This window comes from Panthera uncia (genome assembly GCF_023721935.1).
Source record: "Panthera uncia isolate 11264 chromosome B3 unlocalized genomic scaffold, Puncia_PCG_1.0 HiC_scaffold_1, whole genome shotgun sequence".
In the NCBI taxonomy this organism is placed as follows: Eukaryota; Metazoa; Chordata; class Mammalia; order Carnivora; family Felidae; genus Panthera; species Panthera uncia.
Window position 1 is genome coordinate 82,405,581 of NW_026057582.1, and position 25,808 is coordinate 82,431,388.

The window sequence follows — 25,808 nt, forward strand, 5'->3', positions numbered from 1 at the left end:
TATCATTTTCATAAAAATACATCTTCTCTCTCTCTCTCTCTCTCTCTCTCTCACACACACACACACACACACACACAGACATAGCCACACTGATGTCTAATCCTGAAAATGCCCTTGTAAGAAAATGTGGAAGATAAATATTATGATAGAGTAGGACAGGATGATGACAATTAGAGAAATAATGAAGGGAAATTCCAAGCACTTAAAATCCTTCCAGTCTTTTTGATGTCACGTATCTTCGTTGCCATGGAAACTCACAGGTGTCTGCAAAAAAGTAATCTATTCCTACTTTGAAACTTTAAGGCTGCTCTTGGCCATAATATCACACATAATCACATCTTTTTACATCTTTTAAATGCCACATCAGAAAATTTACATTTGAAGGGAAGCCACATATGTACAAGTAATATGCAACATGTTCAACTAACCTCAACAGAAATGAATATTGTCATCATTTATCATTTAAAGAGTAACTACCAGAAGTACAGGTAATTCTCATGCTAGTGGACAAACGTTTTTTACTAACCACTCATTTCAGTTAGTTGAACAAGCATACCTAAATCTGTCAGTGGTGTTTTGAAGTTTTTATCCTGTCTTTATTTTGCACTTCAAACAAAACACAGGTAGAGAAATAGACTGGGATTTGTTGTTTGGGGTTTCTAAAAATATCAGAAGGCAACAGAGATGAACTCCACAGGATTATTTATCAGCAAGCAGGTCGGTGATCTGAAGCCAGCCATAAAACACGCACAAAATAAGACTTTCACAATAATTTTGTATACAGGAATAGATGGTAGTGCAAAACACATCAGTCGTCAGTAACAAAACAGAATCTTTGTTGCTCACTATTTGTAAACAAGAGCTCGGGCCACCGCGCCCACCTGGTATGATGGGCACGGGGTTGTGTTCTGCACGAGTCGCCCTGGGAGGCGGACCTCCGCCTGCAACAAGCTCGGTCCTCGGGCCAGCCGGGATAAAGCCCTACCAGAACTCTTCTGCTTCCAGCTTGGGGGCTGGAGTCGACGGTCCCTGCCTAACTTCCCTGCAGTTACCCGGGCATTCTTAAACCCCACTATCTCCACTTTGCCAGGCACTCCGAAACCCACGGCGGCTCCGGCGACCCCCCGATCCCGTGCCCTCTCCGAGCCTGTGCGCTCAGGGAAGCCCACCCGGGAGGCGCCCCCGCGGGTGGCTTACCGAGCAGCGAGCCTATGAAGATGACGACCTGCACGGTGGTGGTGAACTGGCGGTACAGCTGCACCTCGCCCAACTCCCCGAGCGCGCTGCGGTTGGCGCCCCCAGCCTCGGCGCCGGACGCGTTGCGCGGCTCGCTGGCGTTTCTGGAGATCCAGCTGCCGTTGTGCCCCATAGCGAGGCTGGGGTTCCGGCTCTGATCGTCGCCCGCCCGTCCGCCCACCACGGAGCCCCGCCCGGGTCTCTCTCGCCCCGGGTGCGGAGCAACACGCGGGCGCCTGGTGGAGTCCTGGAGAACCCGGGGCAAGCCGCGGGTCCCCTCACGTCTCCACATCGCCAGCCCCGCGGCCTGGGAGGCGGGGAGGGGGGAGATCGAGGCCGCGCCCCAAGCCGGTTCCCTCCTGGGTCCCAGTCAGCAGCCACATGGAGGCGGCATGGTCTGAGACCGCTGAGCTGCGTCCATCCCTCCTCCCGGGTAGTCAGCGCCGCCAAGCTCACTCAGCAGAGATGGAAACACGGGAGGCATTTGAGAGTCAAGGAGGGCGCTCCCCGCTCCCGTCGCCCCCTTCAACTTCTCCTTCCACGCCCCGAGGGCCGGGCCATCCCTCTCGAGTCCCAGCCGGCTGACCCGCTCGGCCTCTCTCAGAAGGAAGAGAACATTTGGCTGAAGCCGTTTTTCAATCCTGCTGGCTTCGAGGGGCTGGATGGCGATGGGAAAGCTGCGAAATACCCAAGCCAAATGACCGGAGCTCCGAGGGGACCCCCGAGTCCCCGACGGCACCCTCGGTCTGGGCGGAATGCCCTGAATTTACGCGCAACAGCCTCGCCCTCCGCGGCCGGCCGTCTCCCAGGACGCCCGCGAAGTCTCCTCTGGCCCAGCCCCTCGTGCGGGGATCCGACCTCCCGCCTCGGTGCCAGCGGCAGGGACCCCCTCTTACAGCCCCTTTGCCTCTGCACGACCCAGAGCCCCCCTTCGTGGCCCTGCTCCCGCCTTTGCTACCGGGAGAGACGCTCGCGGATGCTCGGGAACAAGGGAGAACGCGCCTAGAAAGTCAAGGAACCGTCTGCGCGACAGCCCGACTGCCAGCGCACGCCGGGGGCAGAGGAGGGCGCGCGGCCCGCGGGGGTGGGGCGGTCACGTGACGCGCGACTCCGCCCCCCCCCCCCACGCCGGAGGGGGCCGCGGGGATGGCGCCATTTTGGCCATTCCGAGAGTGATTGCCACGGCTGGAGCGTGGGCAGCGCGGAGGATCGTCCTTTGGCTGCGGTGGACGCGTTCAAGGCGCTGACCGGGCTTCGGTTTATTTACTCCTGTGGTTACGGCTCCCTGTAGCGTCAGCAGGGGGGCTGCGTGAGAGGCCCATGATTACACACTACGCTGCCACCTGGGCAAGAAGCCCAGCCTCCCGCCCTTCAGTGAGTCTGGGCTGCAGCTGAAGGTGAAAGATGGAATTTAGGAGCCTGTGCACGGTTTCCTGGGCCTCTTTACTGCGTCTCATCTCTAAAAGGTTTGCAGTACAGCTCAAGTCTGGTGGGTTCCGGGGGATGAACTCGGGCAGGGAGCAACTTCCTGCGAGCTAATGCAAAAAGTTGGGAAGCTGCAATAACCACGTGGAGAAGAAACGGTACAGAGAAACTGAGTAGTAAAAGGAACGTGTACCGCATCCAGAGAAAGGATCTGGAGAAAAGGAGAAATGAGACAGGAAAAGGCAGCTAACGATTTGCTTGTTTTGAGCTTATGGAAAGTGGTTTCTTTTTTAATTAATGAAGGACTTGGTAGAGGGCTTTTAACATATTGACCGATAGCATTAGGTCCCAGAATACTAACTCTTCAAAATTGAATAAAATTACAGAATTTGGGGCGGGGGGGGGGGTCCCTGGCTGGCTGGCTGGCTGGCTGGCTCCATAGAACATGCAACTCTTGATCTGCGGGTTGTGTGTTACAGCGCTATGTTGGGCGTAGAGAGGTTACTTTAAAAATTTTAGTGAGGGGCGCCTGGGTGGTTCAGGTAGTGATCTCGTGGTCCGTGAGTTCGAGCCCCACGTCGGGCTCTGTGCTGACAGCTCGGAGCCTGGAGCCTGCTTCTGTTTCTGTGTCTCCCTCTCTCTCTCTGCCCCTCCCCTGTTCGCGCTCTGTCTCTCTCTGCCTTTCAAAAATAAATAAATGTTAAAAAAAATTTTTTTTAAATAAAAATAAAAAGTTTACTGAATTCATGGGGCACCTGGGTGGCTCAGGTCATGATCTCACAGTTTGTGAGTTCGAGCCCCATGTTGGGCTCTGTGCTGACAGCTCAGAGTCTGGAGCCTGCTTCGGATTCCGTGACTCCCTCCCTCTGCTCCTCCCCTGCTCACACTCTGTCTCTCTCTCAAAAATAAAGATTAAAAAAAAATTTCCTGTCTCAAGGCTGATGCTGCTACAGTATGGCTACTCGACTTTTGCTCTACAGGCAATGAAGTCTTAAAAAGCAAATGTGTTGTATCTTTGAGTTCCCACAATACCTACACATAATAATCCTCTATGTAAGCAGTTATTTTAAACATTTCAGAGGCTATAAAAAAAGAAGAGGCAAACTTACTGACTAGTTGAATTTTTAAAGGCATTCCCAGTAGTTAAGATTAGTTCTCAGAGACCAAAGTTTTAAGATGAAACCCCTTGCACTGGAATCATTACAGAAGTAACAAAATGTAGTAGTTGTTTGGCAACATCCAGCACATTCTGTCAGGAAGGGTTGCAGAAGAATGTGTGTAAATGAGTTTAGTAGCAGTTATAAAAATACCTCTTTACCTGCCACTCTGATGGAAGTTTTGGGATGACGGAGGGCTTCGTGAGGTCCAGAGCCAACATCCAAGAAAGAATTGTTGAAGATGGTGATTGTATTAAAGCACAGGGACAGGGCCTGTAGGCAGAAAGAGCTGCATTACAAGGGGGGAGGGGGCAGCAGTGACCTTTGTATGGAGTCTGGGGAAATAAAGTCCAGAGGGAGTTTCCAAAGAGTCTTTCACATGCTGAAGACTTACTGGAGTCCTGGCTATTGTCAAGCTAAGGCTTTTCCCTCTTGCAAAGCATTAACATTAAGACAGTAGGGAGGGGCACCTGGGCTTCACCTCAGGTCATGATCTCATGGGTTGGTGGTTTCGAGTCCCCTAGTCGGGCTCTATGCTGACAGCTCAGCCCTAGTCAGGCTCTATGCTGACAGCTCAGAGCCTGGAGCCTGCCTCGGAGTCTGTGTCTCCCTCTCTCTCTCTGCCCCTCCTCTGCTCATGCTCTCTCTCTCTCTCTCTCTCTCTCTCTCTCTCTCTCCTCTTAAAAATAAACATTAAAAAAAAAGAGTAGGGAGTTTCTGGATTTTAGGACATTGACATTGATGGGATTGCCTTTTTCTGGTAAACTGGTGGAGACTCTTATCAGTTTAACTCTGTTTTTTTGTCCTTTCTGGTTTTTGGGTAGCTGTGAGTGTCCAAGGAATATCACACATATACCACCCGGTGGGGGGAAAGAGGGGTGCTGTTAGCCTGCACTTTGCCCACAGCTTACCCCACTCTCCCTCATCAACTCCCTATTCAAAACTGCTAGGAAAAGTTGGGATAAAGATGTAGGAAAGAGTTAGTTTTGTAGATGCAAAAAGTAGTAAAGAAAGAAACTTCTCATTTTTTTATTCTGAAAAGATACCAGTAAATCCTCTACAGGCCCTAAATTGGTATTGTAACCAAACTTACCTGAGTTAGGTTCTTGGTGAGTCACAAATAGAAACTAAACCAGGTGAGTTGTCACACAAAAGAAACTTTATTTGCAGCGAATAAGTAGATCAAGGGGGAATAACTTCCAAAGCCTGACTTAGGAGCAAGGAAGAATGGGTTCCTTTTATCTAGGGTTAGGATGAATAGATAGGGGAGTCTTGTTATTGTATAGAGGCAGGTGTAAGGTCTCACGTTTGCCTTAAGAAAACATGTCTATACCATTGTATGGTATATAAATAAGGCTCATGCTCCTCCTTGGATGGAGATTTTAGTATTATAATGAGGTAAAGATAACTGTTGATCACCCCATGGGTCACTCCATGGTCCATTTGCACAGGTATAAGTCAGGAGTTAAGCTCAAACTGGCCGGGTGGTCTACGCCACCTCTTGACAAGGCTGTCATTATTGCTTGATGGGTAGTTTCTGTGTGTCCCGTGCCCCCCCCCCCCCCCCCCCCCCCCCCCCCCCCCCCCCCCCCCGCACAGGACGCTATGCCTGTAGGGTGTTTTGCCTGAGTTGAGAGGTAACTTGGGAAGAAGAGCTTAAGAAAACTGTAGGACAAAGATTGGTGGGTACAAGCAGGTGAGCAACAAAGGTCAGGTCTTGGGATCTAGCTGATGACAGTGTTAGGGTATAGGGTTAGTTGAATTGTTGGGAAAATGAATAAAGTTTTACACCAGGACTAAAACAAGCTCTGGTCTCTAGCTTAGAGACCCCTCTTCCAGGTTCTTCTTGCCCTGTTTGCTGCATGCGTGACCACCCCCCCCACACACACACACACAAATATGGAGGCTGACAACTATAAATGACCCTTCCCGCACTCAGATCTTTGGAGAAACAGTCTCCTCTGAGCCTACCAGTGTTAAATAAATCTCTGATCCACCAAGATCTCCGAGTGCTGCTTGGTTTTTCCACCAGCATTCCAGCCTGGTTCTGTAACATATTTGGTTCTCTGACCAGGAAACCCAACCACTCTGGCCCATTGTTGCCACCGGTTTGGGAGAAGGGTGAAGCGGTGACGGAGCCAGGGATTGCAAGGGAGAAGGCACGCCCTGCCTGAATTTCGTCAGTCTCCTGCTCGTTGCTTCAGGCTGGCCCCCGACTCCACCGTTCCCACTGGACTCAAGGAGACTTGGCAGGTGAGGACGTGGACCTGACGTCGGAACCAGTAAGGCTGGAGCCCAATCTAGTCATGTTGCATCCACACGACTCCTGAAACAGGATGCTACATTCCTGAAACAGCATGCTACGGGCACCAGTGACAGTCACAGCAAAGTTTATTGCAACGAGAGGTAAGGCAGACCGATCGGGACCAACGCTCTTGACCAGAGTGCGCCTCGAAGAGCCGGGGTACAGAGTTTTTATAGCCAACCACATCATCTTATCATCACCTGGGAACAGAACAAAGAAATAGTTTCCAGATGGGGGTGGAAACAGTTCACACCTTCTGCCCTTAAGCTGCAACCAGTTGACGTCCTTGACCCTGCCTCTGGCGCCACTTTTTCAAAGTTCTCAATTCACCCTTGTCCCAATCCAATCAATCACCGATCCAGTTGATTTTCCTTGAACTTTTGTTCCCTTGATTGATAGGACAAGGCTGTTATCTCTTAACCTACAGTGTCAAAACAAAGCTGTTATTTCTCAAGGCTACAAGTTAGCCCTACACTACAATTTAACCCTTACAGTCAGACCCACTCGCAAGAGTGGAAGGGGGACCTGATCACTCCCAGGAGACCTCAGAGGTCTCACAGGTAGGAATTCTGTGGGAGGGAATGTAATAATCTCCGGTGTGTATGTGAGTGTGACTGTGTGACGGTCTAGCTTGCCTGCCGAGTTCGATTCTGTGGCTCCACAGGCGGGCACCCTTAAGGTCCCCAAAAGCCCACGGAGTCTGAGTGGGCCTGTCTGCGATTCCGTGGGGAATGGCACACACTCTATGGCGGCATAAGAATAGTTTCCTATAGTAAGTCACAGCTGAAACCGCTAGAGCTAAGCGTCACCTAAGTTCCTTCGGACATGGCCAGACAGACGGGCATCTGACTGGTCTCTACATTAGAGGGGTCACTCCTATCCCTCTGTCTTTGTGACTCTGCCTCACGGAAACATTATGGGGTCAGGACAGAGCAAAGAAGGGGTGGGGAGACTATGGAATTAAGATAACCCCTGGCACGTTAAGGACCCTATGTGAGTTAGAATGGCCCACTTTTGGGGCGCCTGGGTGGCTCAGTTGGTTAAGCAGCCAACTTCGGCTCAGGTCATGATCTCGCAGTCCGTGAGTTCGAGCCCCGCATCGGGCTCTGTGCTGACAGCTCAGAGCCTGGAGCCTGTTTCAGATTCTGTGTCTCCCTCCCTCTGACCCTCCCCCGTTCGTGCTCTGTCTCTTTCTGTCTCAAAAATAAATAAACGTTAAAAAAAAAATGAATGGCCCACTTTTGGTGTAGGAGGGCCCTCTGAGGGAACCTTGGATGTCCCAAAGGTCTGTTGCATCTGGAATGTTGTCTCCAGAGACCCAGGTCACCCTGATCAATTTCCATACATGACTCCTGGCTTGAAATTGCCCAAAATCCTCTGCCTTAGGTGTGATTCATCCGTAGCAAACAGAGCCAGGCAAAGGTTTTAGCTGCTTTATCCGGAGACTCACCCAGGGAGCCAAAGGAGCAACCCACTGCTCCCCTAGTGTTTCCAAGAAACCCGGAGGAGGATCCCTACTTTCCGCCACCTTATGACTCACCGGGCTCCCTCCCCCCTGCCCCTGAGCTTGAAACTCCTCCCCAGTCTGTCTCTCCTCCACCACCCCCTACGCTGCCCAGCTGCCCATCTCTCCTCCCCTCTCAGACCCAGAGAACTCTCCCCCACAAGGACCAGAGGCCAGATTGTGCCCTTGGCCAGGCGCAGGCACTCTCCAGATGTCAGTCCACATCTGCCAGTACCAAGAGGCTCTCCTCTGGGGATCAGAGCAGGGGCTGAGAATCCCATGAATATGCCCAGTAGCAAAGGGATTCCCCCAGGGATTATTATGAGAGACAATGCAAGGCTTACACCCTGTTTGCTCCAGAGGCACAAGAGAGCCAGACAAAAGGATGAGGAAGGTCTAGCCGCCAAAAGAGGGGAGGCCCAGAACCTCCTTAGCAAGGCGTCATGAGCGTACTGCAAGGAGAAAGGACATTAAAAGAATATCCCAACCAGCGAAAGTCCCAGAAACCCAGCCGATATCAGGAGGAACCCCAAGAAGGGGACCTTATTGGTCTGGCTAAGATAGAATCAGACTGAAGGGGCCACTGACTCTCTTACCCTGTTCCTTTGCCTAATAGATGTGAGGGATTCTCTCTCATTTCCCAGGTTAACAGCTATAAGTGGAGCCAACTGTGGTTAGTGTACCTCAGGATGGAGATTTTAAGGAATGTTCCCAAGCAGTTGCTGAAACTCCATTTGTTTCCGAGAAATTCCCCATCTTCTCCGGCATGATGGGGACTCCATATTTCCACTTTGATGGAAAAAACATGGTGTCTGCTCCTCTGTCTGAGTTAAGGCTTTGAATTAGGTTTTCCTTCTCTGCCTTCTACTGGCACTTTGCCTCTTCTGCCTTCCCGTCCCCCTGCTGTTTCTGCATCAACTTGGGTGTGGTCTGCATAACTGGTTCCTATACCCTCCTCAGTGCCTCAGGTGCCTTGGGTTCCTCCTCCCATCCTCAAGGTCAAGGAGTAAAGTGCACCCCCTTGGACATCTAGGTCTTTTCCAAATAGAATAAATTGCTAAAGCTTTTATTATTGAACATAGGTTTGTGTTTTTAAGTTCTTATTGCAGAGAAATTAAGGCTTTTTGGACCTATTGGAAAACATGCTTTGTACTTCTTTGGTTCATGAATTTACCACCTAAAAAAATTCTGGTGTAAATACCTCTCAGTTGGTTACTAAGTCCTCAATTGGAGATTAAGGTTTCCTAAGAGTTAAAATTCTGCCAAGTGTACTTAAGACTGATGGAAATAAGAAAAGCAACCCTGTGTGTAGGAAAGTAGGGGGTATGTAAGAAAGATACAAGGAATGGAAATACATTTTTGTTGAGGGTAGAAGAAAGTAATTTTGCCCTAAATGAGATTGGTTATTTGGAGAGAAATGGCTCTGGGATAAAATTTGAAGGCAAAGGAAAGTTGTAGAAGGTTCATGAAGGAAAATCTTTGGAAAGGAATGTTATGCGTGCTCAGGATGAACTAAGGTTGAGATGAATGAAATTTTAAAAGTACACTGGTATAAGGTTGAAATTCTGCTTTTCTCTCTGCTCAAATGACAAAGTTTTCTTGGACTGTTAATCTGCTCTTGATAAGACAATGCAAACAATGGTTTGTCTTCCGGGAAAACCAAAGTTTTAGGTTTCATCTTTATCAGGTCTTTGATTACTTAGTTAAAACTTCTCAATGTGAAAGGAGCTAGGTTTTGGTAACTACTATATAATGCTGTACATTCACCTTTAGGATCTTTTATTGCCACCGTGGTTGAATACAGTTTTAAGATTTGCAATGATCTGTAATCCTATTTAGGATGTACTTATAACTTCCTAAGGTTTTAACAAACTTCCCAGGATTTAAATGGTAAATGAAGTCTTTTTGACCAATTAGGCCCTTTTATTTGGGATGCTAAGTTACTTGGAAAGGCACTGTCGTACAATGATACAACTTAGCTTGTTTTGCGCAGGTAAATACTGTAACTGCCAAATATATATGCAGTTCCTAAAGTTTTGATGTTTTGGTATAAGGTAATCACTTAGTATTCTGATTACTTAAAGTGTTACGTGTCACAGAAATAACTGAATTTCTTTGTCAATTGCATCATAATGAACTCTCATCAGATCTTTAACAATGTCTATTTCTGAGATTTTGTCATTTATAATTGTTCTTATTCTCTCACAAAATGTGTTTCTTCTTCAAGGAGATTTATAAAAAGGACTTTGGGGACACATACAGGTATTCAACATCTTTAAGATTAATAGTAAAATGGGTAAGAATTTCCAGAACTAAAAAGCTGCATTCAAATTGAACAAGAATTAGGAACATGAGATTAAATGAACTGAGGAAGATTATAGTTTTGTGATTCTTGTTAAAAATATTGCTGGTTTGGGGCGCCTGGGTGGCTCAGTCGGTTAAGCGTCCGACTTCACTCAGGTCACGATCTCACGGTCTGTGAGTTCGAGCCCCACGTTGGGCTCTGGGCTGATGGCTCAGAGCCTGGAGCCTGCTTCCAATTCTGTGTCTCCCCCTCTCTCTGCCCCTCCCCCGTTCATGCTCTGTCTCTCTCTCTGTCTCAAAAATAAATAAACGTTTAAAAAAAAAAATATTGCTGGTTTGGGGCACCTGGGTGGCTCAGTCGGTTAAGCGTCCGATTTCGGCTCAGGCCATGATCTCACGGTTCACGAGTTCAAGCCCCACGTCGGGCTCTGTGCTGACAGCTCAGAGCCTGGAGCCTGTTTCAGATTCTGTGTCTCCCTCTCTCTCTCTGACCCTCCCCCATTCATGCTCTGTCTCTCTCTGTCTCAAAAGTAAATAACCGTTAAAAAAAAAGAAAAGAAAAAAAAAAGAAAAAATTGCTGGTTCTCTAATGTTTGCTTTTCCAGACTAAGGAAACTTTCTCTTAAGATATCTATGATATACAGAAGTGTCATAAAGTATTCATTTGTAAACTGAAGCATTTATCTTTTCTCTCTACATAACTCCCCTGAAATTCAAAAACTCTCAATGAGTATTCTTTCTTTCATTGCAATTACAATTGTTTGCATAAGTTCAATAAGAACCTGTTCATCTTGTAACAGGTCACCATTGGAAATACTGGTTATTTTACCAAGGCTTTGACTGGAATGTCATATGTGAGAGTGACATTCATAGACTCAGATATGACCAGACAGCTTTAAGGAACTAAGGTTGACTTTATGAAACATGGAGCCTTAAAGCCCCTTGGAAATGTTGGCCTGGTACCTTGCTTACAGAGTTCCCAGCAGCTTCACCAGATGAGTAAAGAAGGTCACTTCCTGGCAGGTGCAGGAACCTCAGGATATCTTGGGGACCTCATGAAGAGGAATTCGCCCAATTCTACAGGTATTGCAGGCCTGTCTGATGGCAAGTATTAGGCTTGGCTTTTGGCCTGGAGAGGCTACTAAAAGTTCAACCAAGAGATTCTTTATAAAAGGTTCAGCAAAGCAAACTTTAAAAGATCCTCATGATCAATCGCTATTCTTTCTGGGCTTATGTAAATAATTAGGCCGGGTTTGTTAAGACTGGACTTGTTCTACAAATGCTTTGGTCTCAATTTGGCTATCTCTGGAAAGGGGTTTTTTTTAGGGAGAAAAAACTATGTTTCAACAATGCACCGTTATGGATGTTAAAGTTTAGTTATGATTGTCTTTAAATGTTTGTTGTTTACCTAAACTAGACAACTTGAGGTAAACTTGAGAAAAATTGTCACAGTGTTTCATGTAAAGACAATCTTCTGTGCTTGTTATTCTGTGAGGATAATAAGACCCCGTGGGCATATGATTATTTAAACAACTGGAAAACAGGATGGATCTCTAAATATGCAAACCATATCTTCCCTAAATCTGATCTGACAGTTACCAGAAACCTGCCCCTTTCAAAGACTTGGAGATGGACTTTACAGACGTACAACCAAATAGAGGATTCAGTTTCAGGTATCACCCCATGGGTCCATCACTCCAGAGCTAAGAAGGCCAACTCAGCGGAACCCTCAACCTGGCAAAGTGATCCAGATCCAGTCAACCCGCTTAAACTGACCCCCAAAAAGACACTGGCCCCTGAGATCTCCAGCCCTGCCCCAGCCACACCCTAGAAGCTGGCTGGCCTGTGCACGGCAGAAGTTTGAGGAATCAACGTGTGCACCGAGCCCAACGGTTCGGATGCAACTCTGCCAGCCCTTGCCCCTTACTGGTGTCATAGCCCTGATCTTGCTTCTTGCTATTGGGCTAATAGAGACTGCACCAACAAGCTGGACATGGGACAGATGGCAGAATCTCTGGTAACCTTACAAACCAAATAAACTCCCTGGCAGCAGTGTCCCTGCAAAATAGGCGAGCCCTTGACCTCCTCACTTCAGAAGAAGGAGGGACTTGTATCTTTCTGGGGGAGGGATGTTGCTATTTTGTAAACCAATCAGGAATAGCCATGACTAAGGTTAAGGAACTCAAGGAAAGAATTCAACATACACAACAGGAAAGTATCAGTCACTGGAAAGGATGGGATCTCACAGACTGGGCATCCTGGCTCCCTGCTTTCCAAAATTTTACTTGTGACCAGAGGCCCTTGTATACTAAATACCCTGGTACGTTTTATTGAAGACACTGTTGCTTGCCAAACTGGAGCACGTATCTTAGCCTTCCAAGGGTACAACCCTTAGAGCTAAAAAGTGATGCCTAATAAAAGATTTTTAAAAAGGCATTGGCGGGGGGGGGGGGGGATGTTGGGAAAATGAATAAATTTTTACACCATAAGATGGTCAACGGGACTAAAATAAGCTCTGGTCTCTAGCTTAGAGACTCCTCTTCTGAGTTCTTCTTGCCCTGTTTGCTGCGCGTGCGAGCCCCCCCCCCCCCACCGCGTGCACGCGCGCGGGCGCACACACACACACACATACACACACAAATATGGAGGCTGACAACTATACATGACCCTTCCCGCTTGCATTCAGCACTCAAATCTTTGGAAAAACTGTCTCCTCTGAGCCTGCCGGTGTTAAATAAATCTCTGATCCACCAAGATCTCCGAGTGCCGCTTGGTTTTTCCGCCAGCGTTCCAGCCTGGTTCCGTAACAGAATCAAGAATTAACTTGGGGCACCTGGCTGGCTCAGTCAGTAGAGCATGTGACTCTTGATCTTGGGGTCACAAGTTTGAGCCCCATGTTGGGTGTAGAGATTACTTAAAAACAAAATTTAAAAAAAAAGGAACCTGATCAGCTGAGGTGACCATGATCCCCAGACTTGGGGATGGATTGCGTTGTGAAAATATAAGATCACGGACAGGAATAGAGTAGCATGATTCTTATGGCTGTGTGCTTTGTGAACTTTTCACTAAGTACAGGAAAATTCAAGATTGATAGAAGAGTTTGGATATGATTTAAATAGAAGTTGTGTCTATAGTAGTGTTACTTATACTTGTCTGGTCATTGCAAACTTAGTAGCCTAAACAACACCTATTCCTTATTTTGCTCACAGATATACAATTTGGGCAAGGCTCAGTGGAACAGCTCGTCTGCACCACATGACATCAGCTGGCGCAGCTCAAAATCAAGGCCAGGGTCTGGAATCTGAAGGCTTGATCATTCACACATCTGGCAGTTGATGCTAGCTGTTGTTGGGACTTCGGCTAGAACTGTGAGCTGGAATGCCTATAAGTGGCCCCTCCATCTGGTTGCTTGACTTCCTCCCTGCCTGGCAACTATGTTCCAAAAGTGAGCACTCCAAGAGAAAGTCCCAAGAGGACAAGGTATAGCTGGGGCATAGGGGTACAAGAGCACGTAGCTCTGGGTGTCCCAAACAGACCAGGTTGGGCCACTCACTGCTCACCAAATCAAAAGCAGAGAGATGAGTAGTGGTGAGACAAGAAAGGAATTTATTTCAGTGAAACCAACGCTGGGAGGACAGCCGACTAGCATTTCAAAGACTGTCTCCAAAGGGCTGAAAATGCATCCAGGTTTATATAAGGAAAATGTAGGGTAAAGGTCAGTTGGTATGTGCAGGTGGACAGTGAAGGTCAGGTCGATCATTTTCTTGACGTCTATCACGGGCAGGGTGTTGCTGGGTCAGGGCAGTCCTTGTTGCTTGAGGGAGTACCTTCAGTTTCTCTCAGGGGATGCTTTGCCCATAGGGTCTTTTGCCTGAGTTAAGAAATAAGCTAGAGGGGCGCCTAGGTGGCTCAGTTGGTTAAGCGTCTTACCTCACCTCAGGTCATGATCTTACCATCTGTGAGTTTGAGCCCCGAGTCAGGCTCTGTGCTGACAGCTCAGAGCCTGGAGCCTGCTTCGTATTCTGTGCCTCCCTCTCTCTCTGCCCCTCCCCTGTTCATGCTCTGTCTCAAAAATAAATAAAAAAATTAAAATTGTTTAAAAAAAAAGAAATAAGCTAGAAAGAACTTAATTAGAATGTTTGGAGGTAGCTGGAAGTCCTCTTTCAAATGCAGAAGATGCATTGAATTCCATGGCCTAATCTCAGAAGTCAAATAACATCATTTTCACTATATTCTATTTGTTGAAGCAATGGAAAACAAACACATTTAAGGGGAGAGAACGTGACTATACTTCTTAATGGGAGAAGTAACAGTTATATTGTAAGAAGAGCATGTGGAAAGAGAAATATTGTGGCCATTTAAGGAAAATTTTGTCCAAAAAAATCATTCAAAAGGTCTCTTTTTCGATATATATTTTTTTCAGAATTAAACCTGAAGAGGTAAAAAAACAAACAAAAAACAAGCTAATTGGAGTCTGCTCCAATTACTTACCATGTCCAGGTGTTATGTAGATATGAGCTGGTCAATATTAATACCAAACAACAGTCAAGTACACAGCCATGGCTAAAAGCAGGTAGAAGGACTACAAGCCTACATTTATGTGCTACCTAATTTTTATCCAAAAATTTCTGAAACTACAGTAAAATTTCTGGAACTACAGTAAAGTCAGATAATGGTGATGCAGGCTAGCTGAGTCTGAGGATGCAGAGGGGGTTCTGCAGGACCAGCCAGGAGGATCCTTGGCCTTGCACAGGATGGAAATAAAACACTAGCCAAGAGGAAGTGAGAGTGATGTTTATCAAGACAAGTACAGAGAGAGAAGATACAGATAGAATGTCTGAGAGACTCAGCAAGGAAAGAAAAGAGTCTTTTCATTGCTTGGGGTCTGTTTTTTTGTGTTTTTGTTTTGTTTTGTTTTTAATTTTTTTTTAATTTTTTTAACGTTTATTTATTTTTGAGACAGAGAGAGACAGAGCATGAGCGGGAGGGGCAGAGAGAGAGGGAGACACAGAATTGGAAGCAGGCTCCAGGCTCTGAGCCATCAGCCCAGAGTCCGATGTGGGGCTCGAACTCACAGACCGCGAGATCGTGACCTGAGTTGAAGTCGGAGGCTTAACCGACTGAGCCACCCAGGCGCCCCCGTTTTTGTTTTTGTTTTTTTTTAATTGGTGATGGTGGTCTGCCATATGTGTCCTCTCAGGCATCCAGGCATTGGTCAAAACAAGTTGTGCTCAAGTGTCCTCCATAAGTCACTTACGCCCTGGAGCTAGGGTTGTTGGCATCAAGGTGTGAGGAGTCAGTGGTCTTGGAAAACATTCATGATGACCTTGACCAGTCACTCCTATCTGTTGCCTATTGTGCTGGAAGCCTCCAAAGTAACCATTCATTAACTCCTTCACCTTTACAAAGAGGACATACAGTGGGGTGCCTGGGTGGTTCGGTTGGTTAAGCGTCTTTGGCTCAGGTCACGATCTCAAGGTTGGTGAGTTTGAGCCCCGTATTGGGCTGTGTGCTGTCAGCGTGGAGCTTGGAACCTGCATTGGATTCTGTCTCCCTCTCTCTCTGCCCCTCCCCCAATCATGCTGTCTCTCTCAGTCTGTCTCTCTCAAAAATAAATAAACATTTTAAAAATTTAAATATATTTAAAAAATTAAAAAACAAAGAGGACATACAATAAGCCATGTGTAAGGCAGGGTGCAGGTCCTAGCAGGAATAGTAACAACAACAGTAAAAAAGCCATCATTTATGGGGTCTTTCAGTTTCCCTGTCTTGATGGGAAATGGAGGAGAAAATAAGAAACCGCTGGCTCTTAGATAATACTGTTACAAGTAACATTCCTTTCCCATAATGAATAATATTACTAAGGCATTCTCCCAACTTAAAACAGCTGTGTTCCCAAAGTTCTTAAATAAGTTCTTTAGCACTCAGGGTCCATTTTCTTACTGAAATAATAAACATAATGATAGGGCTCTCGGGAAGAGTGGGGACAAAAAGGAGTGAGAGGCTCTAGAGATTAAGGACTCCCAGGGAGGTCCTACTTAGTCTTTAGGTGTACTTTCTTTAGTCTCCATGGCATTTAAAAGAGCCAGTAATTCTTCTTATGCCAGTAATTCACTCATTTAACAAAAGTTTATGCCTTTTTGCTGGGAAGGCAGGAATACAGTAGTGTGGAATAGAACAGTTTCTCATAGCTGTCTCCAATCACCTTTCTTAATCATACACCTACTGGAATTTGCTTAGGGATTTTCATTCTTGGAACCATGTGAGATAGATATGAGGGTTAATTTTATGTGTCAACTTGACTAGACCACTTGACTTGCTCAGGTATTTGGCCAAACACTATTCAGGGACGCCTGGGTGGCTCAGGCAGTTAAGTGTCAGACTTCAGCTCAGGTCATGATCTCACAGTTCGTGGGTTCAAGCCCTGCATCAGGCTCTGCTGACAGCTCAGAGCCTGGAGCCTGCTTTGGATTCTGTCTCCTTCTCTCTGCCACTCTCTCAAAAATAAACAAACATTACCAAAAAATTTAAAAAAAAAATTTGAATCTGCAGACTGAGTAAAGAAGATTCCTCTCCTTACTGTGGGTGGGTCTCATCGAATTAGTTAAAGTCTGCCTAGAACAAATAAGGTAATAGATAATTTTAAAAAGCCTACTCTGTCTCTCTTTTCTTTTTTCCTTATATTACTATGGTGTAGTGGTAGGCAAAATTTGCATGTGGGTGGTAATAACATGTCTTTCCCTAATTATAAACTATGATAGGATTCATCTATGTATCATATGATTTCACTCATGGAATTTGAGAAACACAACAGAGGAATAGAGGGGAAGGGAAGGAAAAATAATATAAAAACAGAGAGGGAGGCAAACCATAGAGACTCTTAGATACAGAGAACAAACTGAGGGTTGCTGTAGGGGTGGAAGGTGGAGGGATGGGTTAAATGGGTGATGGGCGTTAAGAAGGGCACTTCTGGGGATGAGCCCTGGGTGTCATATGTAGGAGATACATCGCTGGGTTCTATTCCTGAAGCTAAGACTATACTGTATGTTAACTAACTTGAACTTCAATTAAAAAAAAAATAGGATTCATCTATGTTCAAGAGAATTCCCAGATTCCAACTTTCTTGGGCATTTATTAAACAGCGGGAGGGGGTTAGGTAGCAGGAAGAAGAGATGGAATAGGATTTAGGATAATTACAAAGCCCAAGATGTGGGGGTAAGTGAGGAGGAGCCTGGGGTTTTATTTTTTCCTCGCTTCTCCCTTCTTTCCTTCTCCTCCTCCTTCTGGTCCCTTACACCACATCCTCACCTGCCCCTGTGTGGCCTCTCACTAAAGGTGAAAAGAAGAGAAAAGCTGGAGAAATGGGAGTGTTTGGAGTTGGTAAGCCCAAGCAGCAGCCTGCAGAGAGAAGAGGGGTCCTTATGGCCCCTGGCTACCCATCTGGAACAAGGGGTTCTATTTCCACATGGCTATTTCTATGCCTGTATGAGACATGGCTAATGCATGTTATTATGTAGCTATTATTAGGTTTCAACACTATCTTATTCTCTTCTTCCAGATACACAGAAGACTACTTTTCTCAGCTGCCCTTGCAAGTGAGCAGGGTCATGTGACTATTATGACTAACAATACGTGGGCAAAAGTGACAAATCATTTCTGGGCTGTGGCAGTGTAAAGCTGTTTGTGATTCTCAAGTCTCTCTGCTGCCTTGTCATTGCAGTAGTGGAAGGGATCTTGGGTGGAACTGGAAGAGATAAAACATGGGCTCAGAAGTAGCCTATATTTCAAAAAAAATCCTTTTTATGTTTTTTTTATTTTTGTGAGAGAGATACAGAGCATGAGCTGGGAAGGGTCAGAGAGGCGGGGGAGACAGAGAATCTGAAGCAAGCTCCAGGCTCTGAGCGGTCAGCACAGAGCCTGACATGGGGCTCGAACCCATGGACTGCAAGATCATGACCTGAGCCGAAGTCAGATGCTTAACCAACTGAGCCACCCAGGCACCCCAGAGGTAGCCTATATTTTTGAGCCACCACTGTGGATTGGGATAAGGGGAGGGTAGCCCTGATGAGCCACCCAGACCCACAACAAGTTTTGTAGGAGCGAGAAATAAATCTTGATTATACTAAACAACCAAGATTTTCAGAGCTGCTCAATATCATAGCATAACCCAGACTATCCTGCCAGATATAATTATGAAAACTGGGGCCTGCATATTTAAGAAAACACAAACTTGTGCTCGCTTTGGCAGCACATATACTAAAATTAGAATGATACAGAGAAGATTAGCATGGCCCCTGCACAAGGATGACACACAAATTTATAAAGTGTTCCATATTAAAAAAAAAAAAAAAAAGCACAGACTTTATTTTATTTCTGGGGAATGGAGTCAGTTAGACCTGGGTTTGAATGCCTGCTCTACCGTTTCCATTTGTGACACTGGGCAGTTAACATGACCTCTCTAAGTTTAGTTTCCTCATCTACCAAATAAGGATAAAAATGCCTATTTGGGGGACATCTGGCTGGTTCAGTCAGTACAGCATGTGACTGTTGATCTCAGGGTCATAAGTTTGAGCCCCTCGTTGGGTGTAGGGATTACTTTTTTAAAATGTCTATTTTGTAAGGTTATTTTGTGGACTATAAAATATTCAAGTAATGAAAACCTCTAACGGTAGCTGGCACATTATAAGAAATCAATAAAAGGTAACTTTATAAGATCCATTTCTGTTTGTTTACACTTAACAAATATCAAAGGAGAAAAATAATTCTCTTTGTATATTTAAATCAAACACTGCCTAACAAGCCTTGTATTGCAAAAAATGTGAGAACTACTTAATTTGCATTTAGCAAAGGACAGTGTGGCTTTGGAAAATTTCACTTGAAGATTTAGAAGTCCAGAAATTTGCCTATACATTATTGGGATGAATATGTTTACTTTGTGGTTCTTAGTTTTTAATATGCTAAGTTGCATCAAAGCAGTAATCTGCTTAAAAGATACAGTCTTCCCATGTACTGTAAATTATCTCAATATGTGGACTGGGAAATGGTTTTCTAATGATATAAATCATGAATATGTCTCTCAATTCAGTTTCCTAATTTTGTAATAGTCATTACACCTATAAATTGCTGTTAAATTCATCACAAATATCTGGGAGGTGGAAGCTTTAATACTCCCCTCCCCCAGGTAGCCTCAGTAGTCTCACACATACATGCACATGAACAAACCTGACTATTTTTTAATAGCAAATATGCCAAAATTAAAATACACATGAGTATTATCACCTTTAAAGGAATCACTCTGGGAAGCTGGTTAGCTGTTGAAGAATATCAGGACTTCTCAACCTCTTTTTGTGACTCCAACATCATCTTGTGACTTCAGAAGTCGGCACACTCTTTCCTATATCCCTGATCACAACAAATATATCCTTTAAGAATAAATTTGATTTTTTTTGGAAGGAGTCAAAAGTTACCTCAGACCTATTATGATTAATTAAATGATCAAGATAGTAATATCTTCTTTGCTAAAAGTTGAGATATGACTATACAATCCTATGACTCATAGTCTGACTTAGAATTAATAGCACAGGTTTGGAATAAAAGTATATTATTAACTTATATTAACTTATTCCAGAATTTAAAGGACAAGATTCATTAGGGCATATAATGTGTAAATGTACACAAATACCCACAAAGTAATACAAAAGTCACTAAGTAATTTTTATTTCATACTTTCTTGAACAGCAGAAGCTATATTACCTCTCCTGCTTCTGGCTGCCAGGCCACCAACCTTCAAGAACAAATAAGTGCCTTTACCTCTGAGATGGAGAGGAAAAAGAAGGCAGGGCACAGGAAAAGTATTCAAAGAAGTAATGGCTGAAGATTTTCCATATTTGGCAAAAATCTAGAGATTTGAGAAGCTTGGTGTGGCAAAAATCCACACCAAGACACATCATGGTCAAACTCTGGACCCTAAGACCAAAAAAAAAAAAAAAAAAGAAGAAGAAGAAGAAGAAGAAGAAGAAGAAGAAGAAGAAGAAGAAGAAAAATATCTTGAAAGTAGACAAAGAGAAATACCACATTACCTATAGGGTAAAAAAGCAATGTGAATGACAGCAGAGTTTTCATTGAAACCATATGGGCCAGAAGGAAGTTGCAAAACAGTTTTCAAGAGCTGAAAGAAAAAAACTATTGACCCAGAATTCCCCATCCAGTTAAAATAACCTTAAAAAATGAAGGGAAAAGGGATTGTGGTTTTTAAGATTTGGGGTACAACAGCCAATCTGGCATCTTTTCTTTGGGAAGGTAAGGGGAAACGGTAAGATCAGGAGAGGTACTTTGGGGAAGCAAGGAGTAAATGGGAGAGTAGAGACTGTTCCTTGAGGAATTGATCTAAGGGTTTAGAGAAGGCCTGGAGAACAAGAAAATCTTGGGGTATTCTGAAAAGTTCTTTGTAAACCCTACTTATGCCATGATGCTCTTCATGATGCTCTTCTCAGGCATCATGCTGCAAGGACTCAGAATTTATCTCCAAGGATCCACTTAAGGGCCAGTCTTTCCTTTGGAAGGTACAGAGTTTGTACATCCCAAGCCTGGTGAGCTAACCAAATGACAAAGAGCAACCAAATGCAATGTGTGGACTTTATCTGGATCTTGATTTGGGAAACAAAACAAAACACAACACTGTAAAACAAAGCAAAACAATGACCTTTTTCTTTTAACAGTTTATTAAAGTATAACTGACATACAATAAATTGCATATACTCAAATGTACAGATTGATAGATAGTGATACATGCATACATCTGTGAAAACATCACCACCATTCCAATTTTAGTATATGTGCTGTTGAAGAGAGCATAACCATCACCACGATCAAAATAATGTCCATATTCTTGAGCCCCAAGAGTTTCTTCTTGTCCCTCTGGAATCCCTCCCTCTGGCTTATCCCTATCCTCCCTATCCCAGCCAGTCACTTATCTTCTATTACTAAGTTTGTATTTAGAATTTTATATAAATGGAACATAGTGTATGTACGTCTGGCATTATTCACTCAGCACAATTACTTTGTGATTCTTTTATTTTATTACTACATGGATAGTGTATTCCTTTTTATTGCTGGATAGTATCCCATTATATTGATAGATCTCAATTTATTTTTACCTCAATTTTTCCATCACCTGTATCTTGATAAGCATTTTGGATTGTTTCCAGCTTGGGGATGAAGGTGTCATGGATATTCACATACATGTGCCTTCGCTTCTCTGGGTTAAAAACCTTTGAGTGGAATAGCTGTGTCATATGGTAGGTATATATTTAAGTTTTTAACTAAAACTGCATGCTGGGACCTAAATGTAAAACCTAACACTATAGAACTTTTGGAAGAAAATATAGGGAAAAATCTTTGTGATCTTGAGTTAGGCAAAAATTTCTTGGATATCACAATAAAACATGATTCATAGAAGAAAAAAACTGATAAATGATAAATTTGCACTTCCTCAAAAGTAAGGACTACATGGGGGAGGGAGGTGGAAGGCAAAAAAATAAATAAAAGAACTAAATTTTTTGTAAAACACTGTTAAGAGAATGAAAAGAGAAACCATAGACTGGGAGAAAAGCTTTGTAAATCATACATCTGTGAAAGGACTTACTTTGAGAATATATAAGGGATTCTCAAAACAAAATGATAAGAAAACAAGTAACTCAAGTTTTGAAATGAGCAGAAGAGGAACACCTGGCTGACTCAGTCAAGTTAAGCATCTAACTCTTGATCTCAGCTCCGGTCTTAATGTCAAAGTCCTGAGCTCAAGCCCCATATTGGGCTCCCTGCTGGGCATGGAGTCTACTTAAAATAAGTAAATTTAAGCAGACAAACAAACAAATAAATAGATAAATAAATAAAATGGGCAGAAGATTTGAACAGGCCAAAAATATACATGCTAAATGAGCACAAGAACAAATGCTCAACATCATTAGTCATTAGGAAAATGTAAATTAAGACCCAGTGAATTATTACTACACACCTATTACAATGTTTAAAATATAAAAGACTGACAATACCAATTACTAGCAAGGATGTAAAATACCTAGAACTCTCCTAAACTGGTGGGAATTTAAAATGGTACAACCACTTTGGCAAACAGTTTGTCAGTTTCTTTTATTGTGAAATTTCAACTTTGAAATATCTTCAAACTTACGTAAAAGTTACAAGAGTCGTCCAAAGAACTTTCATATATTCTTTTACTAAATTCCCCAATAGCCCATTTTCTGCATGTGACTTATCATCATCTCTCCCTCTATTTTCTGAATCGTTTGAGAGCTAACTGCATATTCCTATTACCTATTAAGGCTGCAGTGGAAATTTCCTAGTAACAAGGACGTTTTTCTAAGTGACCAGAGTACCATTAATGTCAGGAAATGAACACTAACATACTCCTGCCATCTAATCTACAAACACCATCCCCCCTCAAATTTTGCTGATTGCTTTGATTATGTCATTTATAGGTCCATCATCCAGTACAGATTCCAATTTTAGACAAATAGAGAATTTTGAACATAGATGGGTATTAAATGATATTAAACAATTGTTACATTTTTAATCAGTAAGGATGACATTATGTTTGTAAAAAGTCTTTGCATATTAGAGATACATACCTAAGTATTTATAAAAAAAAAATGATGTTTGAGATTTTCTTTGAGATTCAATCCTCAGGGAGGTGGAATGGAAGGTGAAAAATGAAATAAGACTGGCAAGATATCTATCATTGTTGAAGCTGGGTGATGAGTACAGGAGGGTTTATTATAATATTTCTTCTACTTTGATATATGTTTCAAATTTTCCATAATTTGAGAGTTTTTAAATGAAACACCAATGGAGAAATTGAAGGATTGTAAAGATTGTAGTGGTATCATATTTGTGATTTAGAAACATTACTCTGGATACAATAGGAAAAAATGTCAAGTGGGGCAAGAATGAAAAACGGTGACTGTTTTTTGAGCTGTTGAAGTCATCCAAGGAAGAGGTGATAGTGGCTTGAACTAAGTTAGTGGTAATGGGAGGGAATGAAGTGGACAGACTGAAGAAATGGACTACCTGGATGTGAAAGATGAAAGAAAAGGAATGCAGAATCCCTCTTTGTTGGCTTGGCCCAAGGTGGGCAGGGTGGCACCATTTACCTAGACAACACTGGGGGGGAAAAAAAAACGAATCCCAGGGAAAGGAAGGAAAAGATGGTTTGAAGAAGCCTTGGGTCGAAGGATTACATTTGTGTTATCACATTATCTGAGCCAGATAAGGGTGTTATCTGGGCCAGAATTGAGTGATAAATGACAGCAAGATATTTAAGCAATCATTATTTAGCAAACAGTACAGGGGTAGGAAAGGTAGATAAAGAAGTGTCACTGAGACCTGAAATCTAACTTGAGGTAATATGATTATTTTTTTTAATGTTTATTCATTTTTGAGAGAGAGAGAGAGAGAGAGAGAGAGAGAGACAGAGAGAGAAGAAGATACAGAATCCCAAGCAGGCTCTGGGCTCTAAGCTATCAGCCCAGAGCCTGATAAGGGCTTGAATCCAGGAACCATGAGATCCTGACCTTAGCCAAAGTCCAGCGCTTAACCAGCTGAGCCACCCAGGTGCCCCAGTAATATGATTATTGTTTTTTAGTTTTAATTTTTTATTTAAAAAAAATTTTTTTTTTAATGTTTATTTATTTTGAGACAGAGAGAGACAGAGCATGAACGGGGGAGAGGCAGAGAGAGAGGGAGACACAGAATCCGAAGCAGGCTCCAGGCTCTGAGCCATCAGCCCAGAGCCCTACGCGGGGCTCGAACTCAGGGACCGGGAGATCGTGACCTGAGCTGAAGTCAGACGCTTAACCGACTGAGCCACCCAGGCGCCCCTAGTTTTAATTTTTTAAAAGATGTGTATTTATTTTTGAGAGAGACAAAGCACGAGTGGGGGAGGAACCGAAAGGGCGGGGGTGGGGGAAGAGACACAGAATCCAAAGCAGGCTCCAGGTCTCCCAAGGGGCGGGGGGGCAAGGAGCCCAAAGGGGGTTCTGGAACCTAGGAACCGTGAGACCATGACCTGAGTTGAAGTTGGAAGCGCAACCAACTGAGCCACTCAGGTGTCCCTAATATGATTATTCTTAATTGACGCGCTGCATTAGTAGGTAACTGAAAATGAAGTGCCATGACAACGTCTAGGTAGGTAGTTTATTTTACAAACTTGAAAAAATATGATTGGAGGCAGGATATAACAGAAAGACCTCCTAGGTTCACATTAAGTAAACTGGCCATCGGACAGAATTCTCTTCAGGGGACCGTAGCTCATGAAGATGCCTGAGGGAAAGGAATTTTTCAATTGAAATTGCAAGGTGGTACCGGAGATTCTTAAAGATGGGAATGCAGGGACAGGACATGCACGGGATGTTGAATCCATCGTTAAGGGGTTGACTCTGGCTGGGGGCACGAAGCTGGGGAGACGGGAAGTAGAGGTCACGATCTTTACTCCTAGTAGTCTCCTGGGAAGGTTCAAGGTTAGACCCTAAGGGCCTTGAAAATTCATCAAAGTCTGCCCTTTTGAGTTTCTTGTCACTACCGGTGCTAACGTAAAGAAGCCCAAGGCATTTCTGTTAAAGAGACTTATTTCGTGAAAATATTTGCCCTTATCATTTCATTCTCACTGATTTAACTTCTCACGTTACTGCAGATTTCTTTGCTCTAGTTCTCCCGCAATATACCGGTGCAAAGCCGTATTCCGCCCATTGTTCCCTGGCTCCCTCGCTGGGGCTCCTCCCGCCGCTGGAGGCAATTTGGGAAGCTTCGCTCCGCCCCAGGGCCTGTCGCCGGTGGGGCCCCGCCCCCGGCGCCGAACCCCTCCCACTGCCCCGCCCCCGGCGCCGAACCCCTCCCACTGCCAGTCTGGAGAGCCCAGCCCAGCTCCGGAGCCCGCCCCGGGCCCACCACCGCCACCGCACGGCTGCCCGGCCTGGGCCTCCGCGTCGCCATGGCTGGGGGCCGTGGGGGCCCCGGGCGCGGCCCGGACGAGCCGCCGGAGAGCTACCCGCAGCGGCAGGAGCACGAGCTGCAGGCTCTGGAGGCCATCTACGGCGCCGACTTCCAGGACCTGCGGCCGGACGCGTGCAGATCGGTAGGAACGTGGCTGGCCCGGGCGGTGCTGGCGTGTTGCGGCCCAGCTTTTTCTCTGTGACTTCCCCTGGCTAGGCCAGGCCCGGCCTTGCCGAGGCCGAGCCACAGGCCCTTTTTGGGATTCTTCAGTCGTTTAGTCTCTCCCGATTCCACCCACGCTTACTTTTGGTCCTTGCACCCGCAGCCGTTTGGCTGGTCTCCGGAACCCCCACCTGGGCCGAATTCTTTCACAGCCTTGTCTCCAGGTGGGCTCCTCTCCCTTACCTGACACTGCTTCTCGTTTCCACTGACACCCCGTAACATCTCTGCCTCCTTCCAGCCTTGTCCCCCCCCCCCCCCGGAAAGCCCTTGAGTTTGATACAACAGCGTATCATAGAGATGATTGCAACTTTGTTCTGAGAACGCTTTGGGCGACTTTCACAGACCTTACGGATCCCCCCAGTCAGAATTCTCTTTAAGTCTCACCCTCCTTTGTGTTCAAAACTATAAGTCGTGTTATACCCCACTGTACTCCCCAGGTGTCCTCTCTGTTTTCGGAGGTGGAGGAACTTCCTTGAAGGAACTTACCAGAGAGTATATAGAATATATTCATCTTGGCGGTAAGGAGAGTGCAAAGGAGTGCGCTGAGTTAGACCTTTTAAATGACATTTGGTTTAAAATATTATTTCCCTTTCTGTCATGGAGTAAAGGCTTATTATACGCTGTTGACCTTGATGGTTTTTCCCCCAAT

General features: G+C 44.8%; 1 protein-coding gene and 1 non-coding gene across 5 annotated transcripts in view; both read left to right on the forward strand.

Annotated features, from left to right (window-relative positions):
- Positions 1–18,163: 18,163 nt before the first annotated feature.
- Positions 18,164–18,270, forward strand: LOC125910448 (U6 spliceosomal RNA). The gene has a single exon (XR_007453959.1). It is a non-coding gene; the product is annotated as a U6 spliceosomal RNA (small nuclear RNA).
- Positions 18,271–24,853: 6,583 nt separating this feature from the next.
- EIF2AK4 (eukaryotic translation initiation factor 2 alpha kinase 4) overlaps positions 24,854–25,808 on the forward strand; it is a 99,384-nt gene continuing 98,429 nt past the window's right edge. For 3 of the 4 annotated variants that reach the window (XR_007453789.1, XM_049613316.1, XM_049613317.1), the window contains exon 1: positions 24,854–25,079. Coding sequence is in view for 3 of the 4 variants with exons in the window: in XM_049613316.1 (XP_049469273.1) it covers positions 24,936–25,079 (144 nt within the window). In the remaining variant the exon portion in view is untranslated. The remainder of the gene's footprint in view (positions 25,080–25,808) is intronic. The other variant, XM_049613313.1, reaches the window with a different exon arrangement.